At 50.7% G+C, this 18,579-nt stretch overlaps 1 protein-coding gene across 1 annotated transcript in view; it reads right to left on the reverse strand.

Annotated features, from left to right (window-relative positions):
• The window catches only part of ELOVL2 (ELOVL fatty acid elongase 2), a 54,724-nt gene extending 38,755 nt beyond the window's left edge, over window positions 1-15,969 (reverse strand). The window contains exon 1 of the mRNA XM_040983998.1: window positions 15,923-15,969. Coding sequence (XP_040839932.1) covers window positions 15,923-15,925 — 3 coding nt within the window. The 5' untranslated portion in view covers window positions 15,926-15,969. The remainder of the gene's footprint in view (window positions 1-15,922) is intronic.
• Window positions 15,970-18,579: the final 2,610 nt, after the last annotated feature.

Below are 18,579 nucleotides of genomic sequence, written 5' to 3' on the forward strand. Positions count from 1 at the left end.
CACACCCTGGCTCTTGCCTCTGCAGTCACATGAGCTGCTTTTCCTCCGCACCAGCAGCCTTCAGACGCCGGGAGAGGGCCGCGCCCAGGGCCCCGGCTTCCGCTTCCTTCCTCCCCTCCATGTGCTGTGGGTGCACTCGGCCCCCTGCCTCCTCCCACGCGCAGGACCAAGTTACCTGGCACCTGCCTGTGCCCACCACGTGAGCTCTAGAGCCTCGCCTGCCTTGGCATTTCCTTCTGGATTCATTCCAGTTTATCAGCTTCTCAAGGGAGCATCCCCCGAATGTGGCAGTACTATTACCTCGCTCACATTTCTACTGATAAAACCAATTACTTCTGTGTGAGCTAAATGACATTCTCCCTGACTTCATTCCTCCAGACGGGTCTAGCATGAACCACAGTGTGTGTGTGTGTGTGTGGCGGGCGAAGGGGGCCAAATCTGCACACATGCACCACTCTTCCGCTCGGCCAACAAACCCCCTACAGCCGTGCGGGAGGAACTTCGGTATAGGAGGCCGTTCCTGCTGGGGGATTGTTTACAGTTTGGGGGTGAGATAAGGCACTTGGTAACAGATTAAAACAAGCCATCCTGAAACAATAAGCTTCACTTGCTTGGTTTCTGAACAGGTGCCACCGCCCAGACGCGGGAAGCCTGCAGTCCGTAGGCACGGCCTCCGTGAGAGGCACAGCCCCCTGCGCTGCCACAATGCTCGTGCACTTTTCCCTACTGACTGACTTACAAAGAACATCAAGCTCTCCCACGTGAGCGCCCTGTAGCTGCTGTGCGCATGATCTCTGTTTTCACAGATTACATACTTTAATACACATACTCAATGCAAACAGCCAGGACGTGTTTAAGCGACACCAGCCACTCAGCTCTCTCAGCCACTCGATGCATAAAACAAGCATGTGGGGTCTTCAAAAAATCTCATGACAAATGTGCACTATGAAAACAACGCATGAATTTCACAATTATTTTGCATCAAAATGTCTTAATTCTACTTTTCCAGGGACTCTCTGAGTAGTCTGCCTGGGACACAGCAGGGGCAAGCGAAGTTGGCACCCGTGGGCAGACGGTGAATGGCCACTTTTGACAGGAATGCTGGCTCCTCTGCCTGAGCTCACTGGTCACTATTTTTAGCCAGGGTCTACTGCGTGTCTTGGGGATGCAGGGCTGAAATGATCTTTTTTGTTTTTCATCTTCAAACTTTATTCTTTTATTATATTAACATAAAGAGAATGGATTTTACACGTTTCATGAGCACATTCCAAGCAATGAGACGGTCTTGTAAGATCACGGTTAAAAAGAGGCAGCCCGATAGTGTGGGTCACCGCAAAAAACCACGAGTATAACACAGCTTCTAGCCTTGCTCCCGACACCGAGCAGTTCCATGACATGGGCCAGAGCGCCACCTCTGTGCAGTACTGTCCTCTGTAAACGGCATGGCTGCCGAGGTTTAGCGAGGGCTCGTTTGTAAGAGCAGCTGTGGCAGGCTCACATTAAGAGCTGAGGCTTCAGCCACTGGTGCACTGCACTTTCAGATCCCATCACAGGGCCAGAGTGCATGCCTTACAACTCACACCGTCATCACATGGAGAAAACTCCTTCAATCGATGCTCAAGAGTGATGTTTTTAAAAATAAAGAATAATGTAGTGGGCTTGCACCATGGCACAGCAGGTAAAGCGTCCGATCTCAAAGCTAGCATACCAGATGGCACGGGTCTGAATTCCTGTTGCGCCACTTCTGATCCAGCTCCCTGCTAACAAGCCTGGGGAAGCAGCAGAGGACGGCCCCAGTACCTGCGTGAGACACCCGAACGAAGCTCCTGGCTACCGCCTGATCCAGACCTGGCTACTGCAGCCATCTGGGGAGTGAGCCAGTGGACGCAGGATTTCTCTGTCTCTCCCTCTAACTTTGCCTTTCCAAAAAAAAAAAAAAAAAAGGAAGGAAGCGAAGAAGAGGAAGAAAGAGACAGAGAGAAGGAAGGAAGGAATGAAAGGAAGACAGAAAGAGAAAAGAGAGGGAGTCAGGGAGGGGAAAAGAGAAGACACAGCAGTTTAGAAAGAGTAACTCAATTCCAGTTTGAGCTTTAGCATCTACCCCAGCGCCAGGCACCAGCACAGTTCCGCAAGCCTAGGTAAATGAAAAACGAATGAGGACGAAGGGAAAGTGAGCAGACTCCACCTGCAGCAGCAGCACAACTCCCCACACCCACACTACACCTGCAATCAGGAAACACAAACATTAATGGAGCAGGATTTGAAGATAAATGCTCTCCTGAATCCTCCCTTATCTGTATCCAACCCCAGGCTGCTGCGGGGACAATGCATCCAGGATGGCTGGGGAGCTCAGCGTGCTGGGCGTGCTCAGCTCCTGTTGGGACGTCAGGCTCTGTCCAGATCTCACACGGGAAGGCAGGCTCACTGCTTACCAGCATGACACACAGACCCTTCTACGACCTGCCCTTCAGTTCTCTGCAAGTGCCAAAAGGCCTACCGTGACCCCCAAGGCCTTTCAGAGGCTGAATCAGGCAGCCAAGAGGAAAAGATTGGGGTCTTCACAAAGCAGACAGCCCTCCAGGCCCGGGCCCATCTTTCCCAGACCTACTAACAGCACCAGGCTTCTGGTGGGAGATCACCCATCCGCCCTCAGGAAGGGGCAGTAAGACAAACACGTGGGAATGCTAACATTGCGTCATTTTAAGTCTTCGAGTCTGTGCATGGATTCAGTAGGTCCTGAGCACTGCCATGGGCTGACGGGGCAGGACCGCTTGCATGCTCCCAAGCCAGAGTGCCTTGATTCGGTACTCAGAGGTAACTGCTGGGATGGATCTGACGTCAATCCTGCCAGTCCACGCGTTTAAACATTTATACAGAAATTCACAGGCTAAACTGCAGCTCTGTATTTTAATGATCTGTATACTTAACACGCTTCACCCTTCTGCAGTCTGTTCAGCCTACAAGACCCTTTCGTGCTGACACATGTGGGTCGAGCTCTCTCGTCTCGAACGCTGCTGTCCATCATATGAGCATCTGTCATTTATCCTCTTCTTCACTAGTGGGTACCCTTAGGTGATTCCCAATCTTACGCTTTCCAAAACGCTGCTTGATGTAATCTCCAAATGTTAATAAGTGAAAGTTTCTATGAATAAATTGGTTATGGAATTGCTAGCTTGTTTGGGGAATGCATTTTTAATGTTAGTATAAACTACCGCACAGCTTTAAAGAATTGATGGAACTTGCTAATATCAGAGTTTTAATTTCTGACAAATTCACGGGCGTATGTGTGACATGGCTTTAATTTGCATTTCCTATTACCACTGTAGCTATGCATGTCTTTAAATATTTATTAACATAATATGAAAGCTTCCTCTTCAGTGAGCTGCCATTTAATAACCTTTTCCCTGTTCTAACGGAGTGTTTGGTTTCTATTTATTAATTTATTAAAGTCGTCTATATATTCTGGATGCCAATCTTTTGTTACACAAACTGCAAATACCTTCTTTTAATCTTGTTCTTTTAAAAACATCTTGGCCTATCATATTTTCTGTCATCTCAAACATTTTAATTTTGCTGGAATTAAGCCTGTAACTTTTGATCTATTTAATCTTAAATTATTCCTACAATAACTCCTATTTTCTAACTTTCTCAAAGCTTCATTTTTCTTTCGGCTTTTAAGTGATCTGGAATTTATTTCTGTATGTAAGGTAGAGATAAAATCTGATTTAGCTTCAAATGGAAGTGCATTTGTTCCAACATGGGTCCCTGCAGAGTCATCCCACTCATCAAGCCACCCATCTGACACCGAGTTCCTGTATGGCAGCAACTGTCTCCTTGGCCTCGCTGACCTAGCCATCCACCCAGAGCTTTCCATATTCCCAATGGCAAGCCAAAGGCACCTTCCTCTCATGAGCATGGGTGAACCCAAGGCCCAGAGGCAGGCTCTGGTTCCCCCGTGGCCACAGACGTGCTAGAGGGGACTCCATGCTTCACTGGTCGTCTGCAAAGCTCTCAGCATTCTCCACTGGCTCCCCATCACGCTACTGATTCACAGGACTCATTCTAGGACTGCCCAACGGAACTCCTATTACCCTTTTTAAAGCAATTTTTAAATTTAAAGATTTATTTTACTTTATTTTTTTATTGCAAAATCAGATATACAGAGAGGAAGATCTTCCATCCAATGATTCACTCCCCCCCAAGCAGCTGCCAAGGCCAGAGCTGAGCTGATGTGAAGCCAGGAGCCAGGAGCTTCTCCCAGTTCTCTCTTGTGGGTGCAGGGTCCCAGGGCTTTGGGCCGTCCTCGACTGCTTTCCAAGGCCACATCAGGGAGCTGGATGAGAAGTGGGGCTCCCAGGATTAAAACCTGTGCCCATCTGGGATCCCAGCAGATGCAAGGCGAGGATTTTAGCTGCTAGGCTACCACGCTGGGCCCTAAAGTAGTTTTCATCAGCCTATCCCTCCTTGGGACCAAGAAAGCCTACTAGTGTCAGGAAGCAAGCAGCGGACAGAACACACGACTCACAGGTTACAAGACCGTCTCAGTGCCCAGGCCACCGCTTCCTAATTCATGTCTCTAAATAAAACAGCTTGGCTCAGTCTCGAATTCTTCAAGCCACTTTACACATCTACCCCCTTGCAAAACGAGCACTCTGTAGGCACCCACCACATGCAGACAGTGCACTGGCACGGAAATTCCAGCAGGGCACGTGTCCGGTAAGGCCTCGCTCACGGCTTGCTGTGCCCAGGGGAGGCTGATGAACAGCAGGCCACCCACCTGCTGAGATGGAGTGACGCTAGGGGAGACACAGCCAACCATCACACCACGTCACGGCCACCCGTTAGGGAGGTGATGGGAAGCTCCTGTGACACTGACCCAACACTGAGGTGCACTGCACCTGCGTGGTTTGACAAGAACACACGGCAAAGGAATTCTTCCAGGGAGGAAAGAATTTCCCACTGCAGGGAACCTTGGTCTTTGCCCTGGACTCAGAAACCTTGTCCCATTCGGGCTGAGGGATTTCCGTAAGCCATCCTCTTCAGTCGGACCTCACGAGACGGCCTCACCAGAGCCGGGCTGGAGGATGCACTGTCCCAGCACGTCTCCTTTCCTCACCCAGCCCTACCCTCTGCTGAGCTGCTCTCTGGGGTCGTGCAGGCCCCCCACTCTCCACTCACTTCGCTCTCACTCATGCACTTAAACGTCTAATCGTTTGTCACCACTTTCTAAACTGACAGAGAAGAGGTAGGAAAAGAAGCTATGTGCAAGGCAAAAAAGCTATGTGCATGTTATGCATTTTTCTCATTATTTCAAAAAAAAACACATGGAAAATCCAATAATCTGCTCTATGTAGGATTCTGCTAAACGGAATCATGAGGGTCCCATGGGGAGGCGGGAGCGCAGACACGCTTTCTTCCAGGGTCAGTTTTTAGCAGTTAAAGTGTTAGATTAAGCACTGCTAAGCAGCTCAAGACAGGCAATTTGTAGGTGGCTGCGCAAATGGCTAATGCTTAATCTGATTATGTGCAGCTATTAGAATTTTCTAAAGTTGTGATTCAAATGCATGAAACAGTTTTCAAGACACAGTTTCACCATGTGAATCCATCTCTAATTCAGAGGTATCTAGAAGGAAAGCTGCTCTGAAGCAACACAGAACTGACATTTGCTTTCACGACCCTAAGAGAATGGCCAAGGGAAAAGACCCCGGACGGTAAACCCAAAATCAATGACCAGGAATATGAATTTTTTAAATGGAAATACATGTAGGTTAGTCAATATATTTTTAAAATTTCCCATCCAGGAATAGAGAAAAAGCTTGGATTGTGAAGATGAAAATGATGACATTTCTGTGAGCAACATTCTGTAGTTCAGAGTTCTAAGAGCAACCAGCTTGGGTTTCGTAATCTACTCCATCCGTATTACTCGGCACACTCTTCATTACACGTTATCACCATCTTTTACAGGTGACTGAACAAGTCAGAAATACAGCAAGCCATTTACCCCAGGAGCATGGGGCTAGTTCCCCAAAAGCTGACAACGAGAAGTGACACGGTGGCTCTGCGCGCTCCCAGCCGCCCTGGGCAGGCTCTCCCAGCACGCGCTAGGAGGGAAGCCAGGTTACTCCTCCGAAATGAGGCCGTTATCATCCGATTCTCTAATCCAAAAACCTACTTGATCTCCACACATAAAACCTGGGACAGTCCAATCCAGCTCCTTGGCAATGCACGTGGGAGCAGGGGGGAATTCGAGTACAAGCAAGTCCCGCCATCCTGCTGGGAGACCTGACTTAGGCTGCACCCAGCCCGACACCACACCTGCTGGGGAAGTGAAGATGGCCACTCTGTCTGCCTTTCAAAGAAATCTTACCAAACACACACATGCCTTCTTGGCCTATGCCTTTCAAACAAATTTTTAAAAGTAAATAAATAAAGTAGAGGCCTGGCTCTGGGGCACAAGTTAAGCCGCCACCTGCAGTGCTGGCATCCCATAAGAGTGCCAATTTAAGCCTGGCTGCTTGACTTGCAATCCAACTGCCTACTAAAGTGTCTGGGAGAGCAGCAGAGGATGGGCCAAATCCTTGGACACCTGCAGCCATGCAGGAAGTGTGGAACAAACTTCCGGCTTCAAATTGGCACAGTCTGGGCCACTGCAGCCACTCAGGGAGTGACCCAGCAGATGGAAGATCTCTTTCTCGCCTTCAACTAACTAAATCTTTAAAAACAAAAAACCTGTTTCTGGTTTAGTGTTCCTCGCATACACTGCGCGACTACTTCCGGGAACTTTCGTGGTGAGTTCCCCTCACAGGAACGTCTGCTCGAGCCTGTATTTCTCCTGTTCCCCACACATCAAAATTAAAACTGCTCAAAGTCCCAGCTTCTTCATGAAGTAGACAAACTTTTCTTTCCGAGAAGGTAGTCCTTCACGCTTCTGAACCCCTCCTGCATTGCTCAGTGGCCGGCATGCGGATTCCTTGGCCCATCACTTGGAGATGCTGCAGGGCTTGCATCAGCATGCCACCGAGCGCACACCACACACACATGCCTGACTGATCCCCAGCCCCACACTCCTGCCAGCCCAGCCCCACACTCCTGCTAGCCCAGCCCAGCCCAGCCCCACACTCCTGCCAGCCCAGCTCTCTTCCACAGCCGGCTGGCTTTCCCTGCCCTCACTCAACTAGTCTGAGGACACCCTCAACTAGTCTTAGATGCACCCTCCTTCCCTCCCCCGCCCCATCCACATCCTCAAAGAGTTTCCCACACTATAGCTTCTTATTCTTCCCATTTATAAGAAATGCTGCACCAGTCACATGGTTGCACTGCTTTTCTGCCGGGTGAGGCAGCACGCAGACACAGGACACAGACTCTGGACGAACGCTCGCCCCTCACAGGGGCTGCAGCCCTGGGGGACACGGAGGAAGCTCTCCTGTGCTCCGCTGGCTGCAGCAGGGGCTGTTTCACGTCTAACTTGCTTGTGCCAGCATGCCGAGTGAACCAGTGCATCCATCACCAAGGTACTGCCACCTGTGCGGCTCCTTGAGAACAGTCACAATGAACGTGGTGGCTCCACCTCAGGGGCACACACAGCTTGCCTTCAAGGGGACGGCAAACGCCAGGGACACATTCTGAGACCTGCATTAAGGACTACAGAAGGCTGCAGACACGTGCCCCCTCTCACGCGAAGCCAGCGTGGATAACCCCAGGCAGCACACACCTGCATTAAAGCAGAGAGCTTCATGTGTACTTTTTCCAACAGGGAAAACCAGTTTCCAAGCTAGAAGGCTTGGCCTACAACAGAAGCACATGCTCTCACAGCAGGGCAGCACTTAGGGGTCAGTGGCACAGCCCAACACGCCTTGGCATGGTGGCTTCCACTTCGGTCTCTGAGCAGACTTCCTGAGATCCGCTGGTTCTTCTTGGCAGTCTCAGAAGCCGCCCAAGGAAAGGGCACAACGCCTTCTTTGAAAACAGGCTAGCAAGCACTGCACCACCGCCCGGCTCACCTCGGGAGGGTCGGGCTGGAGGGAGCGCTCCGCGGGGACACTGACGGCCATTTCCAGAAGCTGTGACCCCAGTTGCCACACACAGAGTGCCCAGGGTCAGGGTTGGCTTCCTTTGTCTTCCTGCTCATTCTGGGATGGTACATGCACCCATGAGCAGGGAAGAAAATCAGCTCAAAAGAACAGAAATTTTCAGGAAAACAGAAAATAGCCTGATGTTACTTTTGTGTTATGGACACACTCTGCCTTCCTCTCTAAGAGGCAAGAGTTAATTCTTAACCTGACTCCTTAGGGAAATAAACTTTCTGACTTAGCCAAAACAGTGAGGAGCCCAGGTTGTCATCATTGTCTAGCAAACACAAGCAGCTAATTTGCCAAATTTATTCTTAGTCTACAAGGAAAATTCAACATGATGTTTGAAGTTCTGAAATAAAACTGAACTACCAACTTTCATTATCCAATCAAAGTGTGGGAGTGTAGCACGTTTGTTTTGCAGTGGAAACTTTACTTCTCTAGGCAATGGCTTGTCTACTGCATCCACTCCACCTGTCACGGAGTGAAGTGGGCCCGTCTGACACGCACCTCGCACTGTTATCACCTCTGGCACCTATCTTTAGATCCATTTATTTATGCTCCCTTTTCTGCATTCTAGGGGCTTCAAAATGTTCTTTGAAAAGCACATGGCTTCCTTTTTAAAAAATTAAACACTTTAAATTATTTTTGGTCAGTGTTGTGGCGCAGTAGCTGAAGCAATACTGGTATCCCCTCTGAGTGCTGGTTCGCGTCCTGGCAACTCCACTTCTGATCCAGCTCTGCCAATGGGCCTGGACTTGTCTCTGCTTTTGGCATCACGAGCCAGCAGGTGGAAGATCTCCAACAGTGCACCTTCAACTAAGCGAAACCTTTAAAAATGTCTATTTTGTTTGAAAGGCAAAAGAGGCAGGACTGATGCAGTCTGGGTTCATTATCAAATACCCACCAGCAGTCAGAGCGGGGGGAGGGGGGGCCCAATCCAGGCCAGGGATCAAGGGTCAGAGGTCAGGGAGCCAACCACTGGAGCCCTCCCCTGCTGCTTCCCAAGGTGAGTGTCGGCAGGAAGTTGACTCAAAGCCAGTCTCCAAGGTGGGATGCAGGTGTCCTGCACCCGTGTTAGTCACCAGGCCACGTGCTTGCCCCTGTATGTCAGCTCTCTGCTCCAGACTTCCAAGAACGTTTGGAAGCCTCCTCACATAGGAAATGGGCACTGGGTTTCTTAACTGCATGTGCTGCCCATCTAGTCTTATTATTAGTGGGGAAAGCAGCTACTTGCCCAACTCCCCCCATGTTTCTGTTCTCAGATGTAATAACAGGGAGAAGCACCGTGATCTTTCACAGTCTCACTTGAGAAGTATACATGGATACTACCCAATGGATAGGGCTCTCAGGGGAGTGGAGTGGAATATGGCAGTCAGTTACCCACATTCAGTATGCAATACTTTGGCAAATCACTAATCTTTTCTTGAACTTAATTTACTTACGTGTCATATAGGTAGACAGCTAGAGTAGCGCCTGCTTCAAAGCGCTCTGAAAGACGCCTTTGTCCACTCAACTACTGGAACACACACTTGGGGAGGGAGGCTTAACAAAGAAAACAGCTGACTTTGCTGTCTGTCCAGCAGCCTGTGGGAGGGCTCTGAGGAGGAGGACCCCGAGGTGGGGGGGTGCCCGTGACGGTGGGGCGGGATCACACGCCAAGCAGGAGCAAGCCACCTTCACAACGACTCCCTGCGGACCCACGGGCACCAGCTTCACTCATGCTCACGGTGGCCCCAACGACCCGTCCATCGCCCACAGGGCCATGCCTCTTGCAAGTCTCCAGCACCTGCTCAGCCCGCCTGTGTGAGCCACTGGGGCATGGCCACACCTAGACCACAGCGCGTGACTGGAATGTAAGCTAGCAGCGCCAGACTGTACCGTGCCGAGGACAACCACAGACCACAGAGGGATGGCAAGTAAACCTGGCTGAACTCCTCCATCACAGCTGTGCTGGTATTAACACACACATCCATTCTAATTCCAGCAAGAACTTACTGCTGTAATTCATTATGTAAAAATAATGGGATCCTTTCTATAAGCTACATTGTGAAATGCAGATATAATTACAGAAGTGCACAGACACTTTCATTTCGGTTTAAGAACGTAGGGTGAAATGACAGATTTTAGCATCTAAAAACAAATGGCTATGAAGTTAGTAAGTACACAGTCGTATGTACACTTTCTTTTTTTTCCCCCCTCTTTGATTTATTTTTAATGCTATGGTACAAGTCCATAGGCTCTGGGATTTCCCCTCCCCCCCAGCTTACTTCTCCCATATTATTACAATAGTACGATATTTCCTAGGCAGTCCTAGGTCTGCCATTCTGTTACTGTACCCTGACATTGCCCGTACAGACATGGCAAAAGGTCCATCATCCTATTGTCAAGATACGTCCAACAGTTTCCCTGGGAGTCCATCTCTGATGTGGAAGGAGAGATGCACACTGCACTGTATCCTCACACCTGGATATGACAGTCTCCATTACACAGTTACTATGCATTCCCTCAAATGAGCAGGCATGAAACAAAATCAACCACAGGAATAAAGATAAAACAAAAGATTTACAGCACCACAGAGCAACCAAGGTGTTGACGAATGAACAACACAGAAACTTCTTGCAGAAAATGATGTTAATATGTGATCTACAAGTCAGTGAAGAATTCGAAAAGAAACTCTTTTGAAGAAATAAAGTAAACACAATATCAAAACCCATTGCAGTAAAAACAGAACTGAAAGGTTATTGATCCTATAATTTGCATTGAGGTTGCCTTATATCAGAGCGAATATATGGTATTCGTCCTTTCGGGACTGACTTATTTCACTGACCATAACGGTCTCTAGTTGGGTCCATTTGGTTGCAAACTGAGTAATTTCACCCTTTAATGGCTAACTGCCGGCCCACTTTCATGTACCGAAAAGTTAACATGTATTCGTGCACGAGGCAGTACTAACGCCCTCACCTACACTAAACCATGACAGTGTGGAATGTTCCTTAAAGGAGTTGCATTTTCCTTTCGGCCAAGTTCATGTTCATCTCTCAGCAGTTTCTCACAGGGAAGACCAATGGAACAGGAAGAGGGAAGAGCTGTGTGCTGGGCGTCAGGAGTACTGACCTTTGGATTCCGAACAGGCAACACCTGCGCAGCCCTGCTCGCCCGCTGCTCGTGGCACGCCAGGGCAGCCAGGCACTGCAGATCCACTACTGCACAGCAGATGAGTCTCTGCACAAAATTCACCTTCTGCTAAGAGGGGATCAACAAGACCCACACGATATAACAAACAAGTAAATGATTAGACACTGCCAAGGCTGTGCAAACACGTTCATGGTTAGGTCCGACGGAGAGGGCTAGGGTGTGAAGGCAGGACACGTGTGGTATGGGGCCCATTTCCACAGCATCCTGACAGGAGAAAGACCCATACAGCCAAAGACACAGCCTGTAGACGTGGTACAGGGGGGCCAGCCACCTGCTTCTCACCTTCTTGTGAGAGCTGACACCCTGTGCAGCAGAGGCCTGAGCCAGGGAACCGACTGGTGGACAAGCAAGTTGAGCTCCCTGACTCTTGCTCCACTGCCCTGCTTGTGTCCTGCAAACACTGCTGACTGTGCCCTGCTCCCTGCACAACACTGCCGACTGAGCCCTGCTCCCTGCGCAACACTGCTGACTGACCCCTGCTCCCTGCACAACACTGCCGACTGAGCCCTGCTCCCTGCACAACACTGCCGACTGAGCCCTGTTCCCTGCACAACACTGCCGACTGAGCCCAGCTCCCTGCACAACATTGCCAACTGCACCCTGTTCCCTGCACAATACTGCCAACACCATGCCCTGTGCCCTGTTCCTTGCACAACACTGCCAACTGGGCCAAGCACCTGCTCCTTGCACAACACTGCCTACTGCACCTGCTCCCTGCACAACATTGCCGACACATCGGCTGTCCCCACTCCATCGCCTTCACTACCGATCAGCTCCAGCCACACCTCTCCAGGAATAATCTCTCTTTCCCTCCAGGAGCTTATTTTTCTGTTTTTCACCTGTGTGTCTTTTCTCACATGGATCTTTTTAACCTCAGATAATGCAATTACCTAGATGTTTGATAAAGGGAAGATGTTAGATACAGGAATAAACTCTATAACAAATCATTTATGATAAGATCATCGGAGAGTTCACAGAAAATGTGTATTATTAAAAATAAATGAATAATTAACTGCCAGAGTGAACACTGTGCAGTGGGATAAGCTGCAGCCTGCAGTGCCTGCATCTCATTTGGGCGCCAGCTTGACGCCAACTCCCCGCTGATACACCTGGAAAGGCTACAGCACGGGGTAGTGCACCCCCAAGGGAGACCTGGAGGAAGCTCCTGGCTCCAGCTGCACCCCCAAGGGAGACCTGGAGGAAGCTCCTGGCTCCAGCCTGGCCCATCTGTTGCCACTGCGCTCACCTGCAGAGGAAATCAGTAGACAGAACCTCTTTCTCAACCTTTCAAATAAGTAATCTGGGGGAAAAAAAACAAACCTATAGATGAATTTAAAGAAGTGTTGGTACCAAAAGCAGCTCATCATTTATGTCCATTTCCCATGACCTTTTAAAAGCACCCGTGCACGGTTAATCCAAAGAGGTGGGAACGCAGACCCCAGAGACCGAGGCAGACAACAGCATTTCTAAAACGTAGGAAGTTAAAAACAGGTAAGTCCTCCAAAAAAGGAAACATACAGAAAAGGCAAAAAGAGCAGAGGGCAGGCTCGAAGGGAGGGAAGAGTAGATTGGAAAACACTCAAATAAAAATATGAAAAGAAAAGCTAAAAAAACAGCACCAAACAGAGACAGCATCAGATTGCAGACGCAGCCGGCTCAGAGCGGTGGAATTACCGCTGGCCGCCGGGCACGGGGAGCGGCACCTGAAAGATGAGCACTTTCTACAGGGCTGGGTTTAGGGTGGCAGCGGGGTGCTCGCGGGTGGAAAGGTGTGGGAGATAAGAGGTAGCCAGGACACGTGTCCCCGAGTCCCGCTCTGTCGACTGCAGGAGCCTCTGACCACAGCGGGCTCCCGAGCAGCTGAAACGCATCAAGCCTCAACTCAGACTTTACAACACACACACCAATACGCAAGGGAAAACTGGCAAAATTCAGTCTTTTTTTTCTTGGTGTTGAAATGTTTGCATGAATTGAGGTACACAAAATATAGGAAAATCACTTCCTCTTGTCTCTCTTTACTTTTTTAATGTGATTGCCAGAAAACTGAGAGTTATGCACGTAATTTTTCTATTTCTAATGGACAGTGCTCATACAAACGTGTGTGTGTGTGTAAAGTCACACCAGGGCCAGAGGACAAATCTCTCCACTGGAAGGGGAATGAAACACACATGAACACAGCTGGTATTTACCGAGCAGCAGAAGCAACACTCTATACCCAGGAGAGGCACCATCTTGTTTCTCACCAAGCCTCAAATCACATCATCACCTCTTACCAAGGAAAGGACGGAACTGCACAGGTGGAAGAGTTACAGGCTGGGTTAGGGGCCGGCTCCATGTCGTAGCGGGGGAAGCTGCGGCTGCTGAGACTGACACCCCGTTTCCCTGCCCATCTGAGTCCTGGCTGCTCCACATTCGCTCCAGCTGCTTACTAATGACCTGGGAACACAGCAGAAGAGGGCTCAGGTGCGTGGAGCCCTGTTCGCTCACAGACAACCGGACAAAGCTTCCGGCAGCTGTGGTCTTTTGAGAACTGAACCAGCAGATTGAAGAGCTCGCTCTGCCTCTCCCTGTCTCTGCGGGTAAAACACATACATCTTAAAAAAAACAAAAGAAAAAAGTTGGTGCTGGGATTCAGATGCATGAATGACACAGACCTCAGGTTCTAACCGGCCACACGGACTTCGGGACACGCTGTGTTCTCCCGCTGGAAGAGTTTAAGCGGCCACTTCTTCCCAATGCTCCCCCAGCAGTCAGTGACACCCCAGGGCTGGCTTCAGGGCACAAAGGCACAGACTTTCAAACTTGAGCTGTGCAGCGAGCCGCTGGTGGCCCCAGCATGTTTAACACTAGGGCAGTCAGCATGTCTCCAGTGCAATGCTTTTCCCTCCCCCAACACCCACTCTGAAAAGTGGGCACCCTTCAGGTCAGTGGGTCTACTCGCAAAACTTTGAACAGGAAAGCACCTCAACCTCCCAGACCAGCAAGGACCACCCCAATTTATCCTACGTAAACAGAGAAACAGAGATTCAATCGGGAAATCTTTAAAGTACAAGTTAGCAGAACTATCTGAGAGACAGTCTCTCTCAATCACCAGTAAAAAAAAAAAAAAAAATGTGTGCTGCTCTGAACGGATCCACTGCTTTGTTGACAAACTCCTAATCCATCATATTCCTTGCCCTATTTAAGAAAAAATTTTAGCTTCACAATTTGTATAGTCATCTCCCTTGAAGCTAAGGCTTTCTTAAGAAAAAAAAAGCAACGGGGTGAGGGAATCACCAGTGTAAGAGCAAAGCCGCTAAGCGCTCGCCCTCCATGTTGCCTCCTTGGCCCTGCCAACACTGTGGGGCAAGAGTCCCACACCAGGGGAAGGAGCCAGTCGGCCCTGGCATCTCTCGGCTGTAATCCGATGCCAAGCTAGCCAAGCTACCCAGAGCCCCAAGTGACAGACAAGGCAGGAGAGACCGCCACCGCCGCGTTTTATCACGGGGAGCCATAAGGGTGAGCCTCCCGGGTCCACAGCCATGCCACGCCTCCAAAGGCCACCCCTGCCACCTGGATAAACTCGCTGCTTCCACCTGCGCCGCTCTGCCACCAAGCGCGTTGCTGTCTCGGGTTCACCCGGTGGTTATCAGGCACCAGCCAACAGCCCAGCAGCCAGCCGCTGCTTGTTGGCGAGAGTGGGGAGAGAGAGCGCCGGGATGTTAAACAAGAAACAAATGGTGAAGTCTGCTGAGCAAAAAAACACGCTGAAAACACAATGACCCGGGCAACAGGAGCTGCGGCGCGCGAGCGGGAATTTTAGACCGAGTGGTCAGAAAAAGGCTTCATCGCACCTAATCAGGGAGAGCGTGGGTGCCCAAATGACTGCGCGGGCAGACCCTAGGGCTCCTGAGCGTGGGCCGTGGAGTAGAAAAGAAAGGGGATTAGCGTATTTAACCAGCCCGGGGCCACGAGTGACACACGGAATAGAGACCAAGGCCGACTGAGGGGCGCTTTTCACATTCTGCCCACCCCTGATGCCCTGAGCGCGGCACAATACATTTTTCCTCTTTTTTGGGGGGGTGGGGGGACCCAAAGACGCGCGATCTGGCGCTAACACACACACACACCCCGCCCCCGAAAAAAAAAAAAAAACCGTTCCCGGATAACGGGGCGCGCAAACAGCAGCTTTCTGGGAACGGGACTTGGAGCCGAGCAGGGGGGCGCTGGAAAGCCTGACTCGAGACCCGGCCCGCAGGAGGCTGGGTGGCCGGAAAGAGCCCCCCACCCCCAAGCCAGCCCCGCGGCCGGGGACCCCCAGGCCCGGCGCGGCACGTGGAGCCCCCCGGGAGGCGCAGCCGGCGCGCGGGCCCGGAGCCGTTAGGGCCGGGAGCCCCTGGCCCCGCCGAGCGGCGCGCGCGCGCGCGCGGGAAGCGCCATTCCCTCCCCTTCCCCGGAGCCGGCACCGGCCAGGCGGCCTCCTCGGGCACGGCCGCGTGCATGCAACAGGGGGTCCCGTCCCCGAGCCCCCGGGGCCCGCGCGCCTCCTCTCCGCGCCCCCCGAGCCCCAGGCCCCCCGAGAGCGGCGGGTTCCAGCGCTCGAACCCGCCCCGCACCGCCGCCACCGCCGCCGCCACCGCCCGCTCGGCCCCTTCCCGCCCGCGGCCCCGACTCACCATGCCGGGCGGCGATGCGCTGTCCAGGGTAGCCGGCGGCCCTCTGCCCGGCGCGCCCGCCGCGCCCGCTCGCCTCACCCCCGCGCCCGCCCACGCCCGGCGCGCGCACGCCCGCGCTCCCCGCCCCCTCGGGCCGCGCGCCGCCGCAGGGCCGTTTCCCCGCGCCCCGACGGCGCCCTGGGCCCGCGCGTCCCGGGCAGGAGGACGGCCCGGCGAGCGCGGCCGAGCGACCGAGCGACCGAGCGGCCCCCGCGGCCGCGAGCGGCCCCTGCCGGCCGGGCGGCGCTCGGCACGCACCTGCTGCCGACCCCGAGGCTGCAAGCCCCGCTCGCTCCTGGCCGACTTCCCCGCTTTTGGCATCTGGCTTGTTTCCACGTCTTTGCTCGTCGTAGATTGTGCTGCGGTGTGGTACCTCTCCTCCGTGGAATACTACGCGGCCATTAAAAAATAATCAAATTGTACCGTTTGCAACCAAATGGTTCCAACTAGAGAGCGTTATGTTCAGTAAAATAAGTCGATCCCCAAAGGACAAATATCATACATTGTCTCTGATGTAATGCAACCTTCGTGCAAAATATAAGAGCAATAGCCTTTTCAATACTGTTTTTGCTACAACTCATGGGGTTTGATATTTTGGTTTTTGTTGTCATTTCTTCAAAATAATTTTTTTCGTATTAATTTATTCTCTGACTCATAGATCATACAGTAGCATCAATTTGCTTCAAGAAGGTTTTTGATTTTCATTTGTTCAGAGACGCATTGGTCTTTCCGTAGCATGTTATTTAAACTTCAGCTTGTACGTTTCCTATTTTCCTTCCTATTGTTGATTTTGTTTTATAGCTTTTCCTTTCATGGGAAGTTTAGTCACTGTGTCATAGGGACTATCATATCCAGATGTGAAGATACAATGCATCTCTACTTCCACATCGAAGACGGACTCCCAATGAAACTGTTGGACATATCTTGACAACAGGATGATGGACTCTCTACCTTGCCTGTGTCTGTAATGTCAGGATAGACTGAAAGAATTGAACGACAGACTTAGAACTGCTTGTGAAAGACTGGACTTACACACTTTTTCAGGGGATCTTATTCCAGGCCCTTCCCAGTTAGCATGCATAGTAGTTGCTTTTATTCCGTACTTTGGTTGTAAACTGCTGGAACATGCGGGGTCTTCCATCCTGAGCCCACCTGTCTTGTGTCAATTACGTGGCCTTTCCTTGTTTTTAACTCCAAACTTGTGCACTTGGTTCGTTTTTGTTTTGTTTTTTCACATTGCTAGATTTGTGGCCCTGACATGTTTCCAAGGTAGACATGTTCCTGAAGCGGTGGGACCTGCACTCTTAAGCAGTGCAGTTGCACCTGCCCAGCTGTGTGAAGAAACAGCAATCGACCTGAGACGCCTGGGCTGCATCCCACCTGGCCGGTGATCCCATGTGGAGTTTCCTGGAGTGGTAACTAGCAGAGCCATGTTTATTCACAGTGCGGTGGATGGCACTTCGTCTGCCGACCAGTGGGGGAAGGTCCTGGGTGCCGAATGTTGGGCTGGTTAACTGACCTCCCCACTTTTCTGATGTATGAAGTGGGAAATGAGATCGCACTTATGTGGTATGGTGGCTAACATGAATAAAATCCAACAACTGTGCCTGGCACAGAAGCACTGTTGATGGCTTCGCGGTGAAGCCCCTGCCTCTGAGAATTGGAGAAGCAGTATTCCGTGTAATGCTGGCAGACCAAAAAAAAGTGTTCAAGGAGCCAAAATCCAGGTACAATTTGCTTCCAGTTTCATCCATGCCACTGTGCTCATTGCACAGTCTCCTGAGGGCCTCCAGCAGCTGGGACAGGGCAGGAAACCGACACACACCCTGCCCCATCAGCGTTTTCAGAGCCGGTGATGATGTAGCAGTGTACTTCAAAACGTTGGTGGAGAAGGAATTAAAGGTAGGAGCTTATTTTGTTGAAAGAAAGATCTTTTTTTAAAAAATCTGTGTATACTTTTTTCATAACTATATTACCATGTGTTACAAAGAAAATTTAAAAAAAAAAAAAACACCTTCACATCAACCTTTAATTCTCACCTTCCCCAAGCTTCTTAAAGTACCTGCACATAATATGTTCAAAGATATTTAAGGGCCAACGCATAGCATTAGCAGATAAAGCCCAGTCGGCTGAACTGGCATCCCATATGGATGCTGATTTGAGTGCCAGCTCTTCCACTTCCAGTCTGGCTCCCTGGTCCTGTGCCCTGGAAAATAGCAGAGGATGACCCAGTGCTTGGGCCCCTGCATCCCCATGGGAGACGCAGAAGAAGCTCCTGGCTTCTTGGTTTTGGACTGGTTCAGCTCTGGCTGTTGTACCCATCTGGGAATGAACCAGCAAATGGAAGATTCTCTCTCTCTCTCTCTCTCTCTCTCTCTCTCTCCTTCTCTCCGTGTGCCTGTCTCTCCATCCCTCTCTATATATCTCTGCCTTTCAAATAAATAGATAAATCTTAACAAAAATTTACCTAAATATTAACCAATTATTTAGCATTTTCACTTGTATGACACATTATGGAATTTTTTCCCCGTGCCCACGGCTGCGACTGAGTCCTTGTTTTTCTCTGTGTTTGTGACCAGGGTGTTGATAACAGCAGTGACCAAGTTTGTTCTTGCCTG

This window comes from Ochotona curzoniae, unplaced genomic scaffold, assembly GCF_017591425.1.
Source record: "Ochotona curzoniae isolate NIBS_2020 unplaced genomic scaffold, NIBS_Ocur_1.0 contig_4064, whole genome shotgun sequence".
NCBI lineage: Eukaryota > Metazoa > Chordata > Mammalia > Lagomorpha > Ochotonidae > Ochotona > Ochotona curzoniae.